The sequence below is a fragment of the Gekko japonicus genome, unplaced genomic scaffold (genome assembly GCF_001447785.1).
Source record: "Gekko japonicus isolate JY-2015 unplaced genomic scaffold, Gekko_japonicus_V1.1 scaffold3438, whole genome shotgun sequence".
Classification (NCBI taxonomy): Eukaryota; Metazoa; Chordata; class Lepidosauria; order Squamata; family Gekkonidae; genus Gekko; species Gekko japonicus.
The window spans coordinates 27,856-37,019 of NW_015173786.1; the positions used below are offsets into that span (position 1 = coordinate 27,856).

A 9,164-nucleotide genomic window follows, 5' to 3' on the forward strand; every position below is an offset into this window, starting at 1 on the left:
GAATGCCGAATAAATGCAGCTCTTTTATACCCGAATCTGAAAAAAAACTAATTTTTTCCCCTCTTGCCTCTCATATGGAGCTTCCCTCTCCATGAAACTTAATGGGGGAAGTGGCATGTTCTCAACATAAAGGGGGTCTCTGAATTGGGACAAAATAAGTGTATAGCAGAATCGTTCTTCAAATCTCTTGCTTATGTTTTTAAATGGAAGCCTCTGGCCTCATGGATGAGTTGTTTTTCACATGGAGAATCAGTAGGCTCTGATGGTATTCTGTGTACACGTTTCTTTATGTATTGATTTTACGCATTTAAACTAACTTTGATGTTTTGTTTAGGACTCAGGAGATGTTGCTGATACAAGCTTGGAAACGGAGGTGGAAGTTCACCATGCCGAGAAGCTTGGACAAGATGAAAACCTGAACATAAAGAAATTAAAAGAGAGGTGCCTTTCATGCTGAGAAATTTACTTTTTATTATTTTTTTGGAAATGTGATGCATCTGTATTTCCTACTCAGCACAGCACAGCACAGCCTTGCTTTGGTTGGACTGTCTGTTTCCGCATCAGATAGACCGGGCAAAAATTAGATTTTCTCCGACCCTAAAATTTTGTTTTTTCCCCCTTCTGATTTTGACAGAAATTAAAATGTTTTTGTGGGCCCCTAAAAGTATCGCGGGCCCTAGGTCAGCCCTGGTCAGCCCTGAGACCCCCCTCATTCTAGTATGCTTGTGTTTCTTTGTTTTTTGTTTTAAATTGCATGGGCATTTTTATGCAGGGGAGCATAACTGATTGGTATGTTGTTTCATCCCATCTCTGTCCCCCCCTCAACCCCCCCTTTTCATGTTGCTTTTGGTTATGTTAGGGTGTTGACTGGCTGCCGTTTCTTTGGCTCCGGTCACATTGGCTGGAAAATGCGGGGGGTAAGCGTGGCTGTTTGCTAAATAACGCGCGGTTGCGCGATCCGACATCCTGTGGATGTCCCGTGGAGGTTCCAAGGTTAGGAGGGAGGTGCCGATCACACCCCAGGCAAAGAAGCGGGGCGGCGCGGCAAACGGGGTTGTGTTTGTTTTGTGTAAACTGAAGTGTGCGCATGCTCCGTTGGGTGCTTGTGTGCATCCCGTAGAGACTTAATAAAAACCTTTGCGCACTCTTCCAAGGGTCAAATGACACAGCCCCTGTCCCCCTATAGCCGCCCTTCCCCACTCCCTCAGCCGTTCCTTCAGCCCCCTGTCCCCCAAACCTCCCCTCAACCCCCCACTCTTCCCCCTTCCTTGATCTGCTCCGTTCTTCTGCCCTTCTCCCCTGACCCGAATCTCATCCCCCCCCTCCCTTGACCGGCTCTGTTCTTCTGTCCTTCTGCCCTTCTCCCCTGACCCGAATCTCACTCTCAGCCCCCCCCTTTCCTGTGTTGCGTTTCATCTGGCTGCTCTCCTCTTCTCTGCACGACTCAAGTCTTAGCGAGCTGCTCAGTTGTGTGGTTTTGTTTTTTAAACTACAGTTTGCGCATGCTCCGTTGGGTGCTTGTGCGCATCCGTGGAGACTTGAAAAAAACACACCTTTTTGCTAGGGGACATGGGCGGGCGCCGGAACTACCACCGGAAACCATGAGAATGCAGCTACCATTTAAAAATCATTTTAAAAAGGGCAGGCACTCTTGTTTTTCTCTGCAAGTGCTGAAACAGCCACCGGTCCAGCCATTTCAGCACTTGATAAGGTTCAGAGGGAGAAAACAAGAGCGCCTCTGCCTGCTGCCTGTGGACCCAATCAGGATCTGGGCCCTCGTGGCATTTAAAAATGGTGGCAGCGTCCTTGCAACTGCTGCAAGGACACCATCAGGTCTAGTTTGGCTCTCCGTGTCCAACAGTCCAATTTTTTGTAGGTGATCTTCCCTGTACCTAGAGGGGGGAAAAGTAAATTTTGTCTTTTCTCCCAGCTGCGACACAGCAAGAAGCGACCTGAAGCTCCTCCTATGCACTGTCAGAGAGAGTGTTGCCTCTGGTTTTACCGATGACGTGAAAGACACTTCCTGCTTTCAGAACAAGCTGGATGAGCTACAGGTACTATCTGAATCTCTTCCCACCCTTGCCTTTAGGCTGTGACGATGGCTGGCATTCTAAAGGCCCCTGATTGGCTCAGTTGAAACGTTGCACTAAACCATAGTTGGCTCTGAATGTAGTTTAGACTCCAAACTGTGGTTTGAGCTCCAGAACAAGCAACAGGCAAACTGTGGCTTAGAGCATGCTTTTCTCTGCCATCCGTGCAGTAATTGGCTTCATAGATTCGTTCTTGTCTTCACGGTACTGCAACTTCTGGAGAAAGAACAGTGGCTGTAGCCAGGGGTCATTTTGTAGAAAAAGAGGTGCAGGAGCTCATTAGCATAACTCATTTGCATATGCCCCACCCCCTGAAATTACCGGAAGTATGTCAGAAGGGAACACCCACCGCTCAGGCTCCACTGGACTGTTTTGGATTGCTAGCTATCTGGGGGGGGGGATGTGCAGATCTGTCCTCGCAGAGGAGGGAGAGCTTGTACCTGAATAAAACATGGTCTTAATGGTGCCACTGGACTTTCTTGGACCGGGGGGCTGGGGGGAGCTCTACAACTTACCTGGCTGCTTCTTGCTCTGACTGAGGGCTGCTGGGAGCAGGGGGTGGGGCTTGTTACATGTGCCCGCCTCCTGGGCTGTTTACTGCCGGAGCTCCGCTCCTGTGTGCTCCTGCAGAAAATGACCCCTGGCTGTAGCCATTGTTTGCCACAATGTATGGATGGAGCCAGAGGCACCCACTGGATGGCTGTCCATCATATGGTGCATTTTGCCATATACAGAAGTCCTGGGAAGCCATGACTATATTACCCTCACGCACACCACTTCAAACCCTAATTTTTGTTATTATTCTTTTATTAAATTTATCAATTAAATTTATCAATCACCCAATCCTTGCTACTGCAGGGCTCTGGGCGATGTACAATATGAATAAAAACACACACTAGACAAAACAATTAAAATTGGACAGATTGCAAGCAGATTAATCCCATTTCAGACTGCCAGGTGCTTCATAGGCAGGCGTAAGGCAAACATAGAGAGCGGAAGAGGGTGCCAACCAAGGTGAAAACCATTGCTGTCCTTAACCAGATCCTGGTGGAACATCTCAGCCTCGCAGTTCCTGCAGAATTTCATAAGGTCCTGCGGGGCCCTGATAGTACTTGGAGGAGAGTTCCACCAGGCTGGGGCCAGGACCGAAAAGGCCCTGGCCCTAGTCGAGGACAGCCGGAAGTCTTTGGGGCCGGGACCACTAGTAAGTTACTATCTGAAGAGCGCAACGCTCTCCTGGTGACATAACAGAGGTACACTGGTCCCTGACTGCTCAGCTCACAGGGTGTCTGTTGTGTGGTGGGGAGGGGAAAGGAGTTTGTAAGCCCCTCTGAGACACCTTTGGGTAGTAAAGGGCAGGGTATAAATCCAATCTCTTCTTCTTCTTCTTCTTTTACCTCATAGGGTGTCTGTTGTGGGGAGGGGAAAGGAGTTTGTAAGCCCCTCTGAGACACCTTTGGGTAGTAAAGGGCAGGGTATAAATCCAATCTCTTCTTCTTCTTCTTCTTTTACCTCATAGGGTGTCTGTTGTGGGGAGGGGAAAGGAGTTTGTAAGCCCCTCTGAGACACCTTTGGGTAGTAAAGGGCAGGGTATAAATCCAATCTCTTCTTCTTCTTCTTCTTTTACCTCATAGGGTGTCTGTTGTGGGGAGGGGAAAGGAGTTTGTAAGCCCCTCTGAGACACCTTTGGGTAGTAAAGGGCAGGGTATAAATCCAATCTCTTCTTCTTCTTCTTCTTTTACCTCATAGGGTGTCTGTTGTGGGGAGGGGAAAGGAGTTTGTAAGCCCCTCTGAGACACCTTTGGGTAGTAAAGGGCAGGGTATAAATCCAATCTCTTCTTCTTCTTCTTCTTTTACCTCATAGGGTGTCTGTTGTGGGGAGGGGAAAGGAGTTTGTAAGCCCCTCTGAGACACCTTTGGGTAGTGAAGGGCGGGGTATAAATCCAATCTCTTCTTCTTCTACCAAAATCTTGAGCTTGACTCGGTACTCCACAGGTACTAAACATTAACGTTTAAGTAACGTTTGCTTCATGTGTAGCTACAATGAGCCTTATGTGTGCCGTCTCTTAAAGGTGATTCGGAAGCTTCAGAAAGTAGATTATTTATTTATTACTTTTGATTCCTATCCTGCCCTGCCCTGCAGTGGTCTGCCTCCCAGGAGGCTCAGTGACGTGGGAAGCCTATTCAGCCAATTTGGTGGCAATTGAACTGTCCTCCAGGTAGCTTCCAGTTCCAAACTGAGGGCTTCTTTTGACCCGTAAAGCAGACGGTACCTTCCTCCTCTTCCCCTATGTAGTGGCGGAAAGCCCCGTCAAGTCTCAGCCTATTTATAGCAACCCTGTAGGCAGGGCTTTTTTTGTAGCAGGAGCTCCTTTGCATATTAGGCCACACACCCCTGATGTAGCCAATCCTCCAAGAGCTTACAGTAGCCCCTGTAAGAAGAGCGCTGTAAGCTCTTGGAGGATTGGCTACAGTGTGGCCTAATAGACGAAGACCCTCCTGCTACAGAAAGAGCCCTGCCTGTAGGGTTTTCAAGGGCAAGAGAGGAACAGAGGTGGTTTGCCATTGCCTGCTTCTGCGTAGCAACCCTGGACTTCCTTGGCGGTCTCCCGTCCAAGTACTCACCAGGGCCAGCCCTGCTTAGCTTCCGGGATCTGGCAGGATCGGGCTAGCCTTGGCCATCCAGGTCAGTGCCCTGTGTGCTCCCTTGCCAGTTAATGTTGTCTTCTGGAAACCTACTTCTTGTGCCATTTTTGTGCACGATCGCTAGAGTCTTAGCACAAAACGGCTAGTCAGTTAAGATCAGAGCTATTTTTGGGCAGGAACGCACAGGAACGGAGTTCCGGCTGGCTTCAGAGTTGGCCACGCCCACTACAGCCAAAACCTCTGCGTGCGCGGCCACAGAGGGAAGGCCTGGAGAGCGAACCACACCACCCCCGGTGACTCTGAGGTGGGCGGGCCAGGGGGAGCCCTGGAAGGATCGGGGAGGCATTTAAATGCCTCCCCGTGCCTTCCCCGGCCTGTCCAAGGGTCAGCTTGCCCGGGTAAGCCAGGGGAAGGCATGGGTGTGTGGCCTAATAGGCTAACGAGCTGTCCTGTCTTGGGTGTGGCCTAATATGCTAATGGGTTTCTGGTGTTGGGTGTGGCCTATTATGCTAATGAGTTCCTGCTGGGTTTTTTCTACAAAAAAAGCCCTGGTTAAGATCCTCTTCTCAAGACCTCCTCTCTGTGCCCCCCCCACCTGTGGAGACGAGGTCTCTGCCACAGGGCTTTCTCGGTGATGGCACCCCTCCTCTCAAATGCCCTCCCCCTTGCTGGCGATCCGATCACACATCCCCAAGGTAACGTGCCATTTCACCCTACGTGAGGCATTACAGCGCTTTTGCTATTTATGTTTGGAAATCTGTGGATGCTCCATTGGTAAAACCGCCCTGTTTCATGCCAGTAAAACGCCTTCGTTTTGTAGACTTTAGAGAGCAAAGGCGATTCTTCGTGGAAGCGGTTTGAGACGATGGCTTTAAAGCTTGAAACGGAAACAGAAGAATATGCAGACACAGAAACATCTCGGGAAGAACTGCTCCGAGAATGGAACAAGCTTCACGTGGCTTTACAAGAACGGTACAACCCATGCATCAGGGAGGATTGGGCTAGATGTACATATGTTGAGGCACGCACTGGCTGTGCGTACCAAGCAATGGTCAGTGTGCTATGGTATGCATGCGCCTGAGGGTCAACCTAGAGGAGAAAGGAGGGAAGAGGGCTCTGTTTATTTATTTATTTATTTATTTATTATTCAGCTTATACCCTGCCCTCCCCACAAAGCAAGCTCAGGGCAGCTTACATTCATTAAAACATATTACATAATATATATAAAGGTAAAGGTTCCCTTGCTCGAAAGCCAGTCGAGTCCGACTCTAGGGTTGCGGTGCTCATCTCCGTTTCAAAGCCGAAGAGCCAGTGCACCATAGTGCTGCAGTTTGTTTGTCGCCGGGCCATTCCAATACCCCGCTGTTACCAAACTCGTTGTTGTTGTTGGTGGTAGTGGTGGTGGTGGCGGCAGCTCCTAATCGAAAGCCTGGTGGAATAACTCCATCTTACAGGCCCTGCAAAACTGTGCAAGGTTCTGCAGGGCCCTGATCTCTTCCAGGAGCTCATTCCACCAGTATGGAGCCGCCACTGAAAAGGCCCTGGCTCTGGTGTTCAGCCAGAGACTGATTCTTTCATGCTCACTCCAACAAGAGGTAGTAAACCTCTGAATCCCAGTGCCAGGAGGCAACACCAGGGAAGATCTCGGCCTCAATGCCCCGTTGTTGGACATCCAGAGGAACTGGCTGGCTGCTATTTGACACGAGAAACTGGACTAGATGGGTCCAGCCCCATAGCCAGAAAGTTTTCGGGGGGGGGGCAAAGAGGGGGCAGTGGCTGCTGGTGGGGAATGGGGGAAGGAGGAGGGGGAGAGGGGGGACCTCACTCTGCTCACGCTCACGCTCCTCTTCCTGTCTTTAGGATGGAATCTTTAAAGGCTGCTTGGGCGTTCGTTTTGCCGATGGAAAACGAATGGGCTGTGCTCTGCAGCTTGGATAAGCAGCTCTGCGAAATAAGCGTGCGGCAGTGTCTGTTGACTGACAGCGATCTCGCCGGCAAACGACTGAAGGTTTGTGTTTCTTTAGGAATGCTTCCGTCCAGGCGGCACTGGGTGCCTCCTGATCGTTCACTCGACCCCAGCGCAAAGATCCTTGGCACCAGAACCGTGCATTCCACAGCCAGCTGGCAGTGGGAGTGAGGCTAGCCCGATCTCATAAGATCTCAGAAGCTAAGCAGGGTCGGCCCTGGCTGGTATTAGAAGCCAGTTTGGTGTAGTGGTTAAGTGCGCGCACTCTAATCTGGGAGAACTGGGTTTGATTCCCCCACTCCTCCACTTGCACCTGGCTGGGTGGCCTTGGGCAAGCCATAGTTCTGATAAGAGCTGTTCTTGAAAAGGAGCAGTTTCTGTCAAGAGCTCTCTCAGCCCCACCTACCTCACAGGGTGTTTGTTGTGGGGAGGGGAAGGGAAAAGAGTTTGTAAGCCCCTCTGATACTCCTTTGGGTAGTGAAGGGAGGGGTATAAATCCAATTTCTTCTTCTTTTACCTCACAGGGTGTCTGTTGTGGGGAGGGGAAGGGAAAGGAGTTTGTCAGCCGCTCTGAGACTCCTTTGGGTAGTGAAGGGTGGGGTATAGATCCAATCTCCTCTTCTTCTTCTTCTTCTTCTTCTTTTACCTCACAGGGTGTCTGTTGTGGGGAGGGGAAGGGAAAGGAGTTTGTGGCTGTCCCTTAGAGGAGGGCAGGGAGCTGTTCCTGTGGGCAGCAGAGGAGAGGACGCGCAATCATGGGTTTAAAATAAGGGCGGGAAGGTACTGGCTGGGTATTAGGAAAAACTCTTTGACAGTCAGAGTTGTGCAGCAGTGGAATCAGCTGACTATGGAAATCGAGAAGCATAAAACATCTTGTATATCTTCTCTACAGAAGCACTTTAAAGCTTGTGTATTACAGCCAAAGATGACAACAGTCTACTATCTTTAAAGAAGCGCTTTATTGATGGCACAGCACTTTATTTCTTCTTTTCTCTGAAGATAAGAATATTGGACTGTTAAATGTATATGAGATTTCCTGTGGTTTCCGTTAGTGTGATCGGAATGTATATTATACGAGGCTTGCCTTAATAATATGAATGTATATCTATACTCATGATGACTTGTTGAGATCGCACTCTTTATTATTGCTGAAACAGATACTCTCCTTAACATAACCACGCCCCCCCGTATTGTACAACTTTATAACAATGCTTCTCTCCTTATATTGTATAGCCAATCAGGACCCTGCTGGACACGTACCCTACCTGGCCCTACTAGCTTTCTAAAAAGACTTAGTGAGCACCAAGAAAGTTGTTGGCCACATGTGTCCCAGTGTTCCCTCTAAGCTGAGTCAGTGTGAGCTAGCTCACCGTTTTTTAGCCTCCGGCTCACAGATTTTTGTCTTAGCTCAGGAGGGAGGGCTCTAGAGCAAATTAATTTAGACAGTAGCCAAATCCCTCACTCACAACTTTAATGCCAGCAGCTCACAAAGTAGAATTTTTGCTCACACGAGGCAGCATTAGTGGGGACCCTAAGGTCTTCAGAGTCCTCTCAGACGCTGAAATCCTTCGGTTTGAGATGCCAGGGGTCAGGGCTATTTTTGGGCAGGAACGCACAGGAACGGAGTTCCGGCTGGCTCCTGAGTTGGCCAGCAGGAACTCATTAGCATAACAGGCCACACCCAACAGCAGAAACTCATTAGGATTGGCTACATTAGGGGTGTGTGGCCTAACATGCAAAGAAGTTCCTGCTACAAAAAAAGCCCAGGGTTTTGACAACAAAGTAAACAGAATAAGAAGCAAAAGGTGGGTGTGGTTGGATGACCACACTTCTGGTAACATGTGGGGTGTGGCCTAATATGCTAATGAGCTGTGCTGTCAGGTGTGTGGCCTAATATGCTAATGTGTTTCTGCTGTTGGGTGTGGCCTAACATGCTAATGAGTTCCTGCTGGGCTTTTTCTACAAAAAAAGCCCTGCCAGGGGTTAACCCCCGATCATAGAATCTTAGCGTTGGAAGGGACCTCCAGGGTCATCTAGTCCAACCCCCTGCACAGTGCAGGAAATTCACAAATACCTCCCCTCCATACACACCCAGTGACCCCTGCTCCATGCCCAGAAGATGACAAAAAAACCCTCCAGGATCCCTGGTCAAACTGGCCCGGAGAAAAATTGCTTCCTGACCTGCAGTCTGCTACTGAGCAACAGGCCCAGCCCTCATCTGCAGGAGGGAGATACAAGGGGGACTGGATCTTTCCTCTCATCGATTTGCTGTCTCTGTCATTCTGCCCCCTCTTTCAGGAAATGCAGGCGTCTGTCGCAGATTGCATCGCGAAGTGCAACCGGCTGGAACAGGGCAGCCCCGTGGGAGGGAGCCTTGACCCGGTAGATCGGCAAGCCGTGTGCGTGATGGTGGTTAAGTACAAAGAGCGGTTCGAAGAACTGGGCGATAAGGGGGAGGCCGT

General features: G+C 49.7%; 1 protein-coding gene across 1 annotated transcript in view; it reads left to right on the forward strand.

Moving 5' to 3' along the window:
- LOC107120783 (nesprin-2-like) overlaps positions 1-9,164 on the forward strand; it is a gene marked incomplete at its 3' end in the record, with an annotated part of 122,056 nt that overhangs the window by 1,141 nt on the left and 111,751 nt on the right. Inside the window, exons 2-6 of the mRNA XM_015423551.1 lie at positions 335-441; positions 1,931-2,054; positions 5,557-5,708; positions 6,597-6,744; positions 9,001-9,162. Coding sequence (XP_015279037.1) covers positions 5,602-5,708; positions 6,597-6,744; positions 9,001-9,162 — 417 coding nt within the window. The remainder of the gene's footprint in view (positions 1-334; positions 442-1,930; positions 2,055-5,556; positions 5,709-6,596; positions 6,745-9,000; positions 9,163-9,164) is intronic.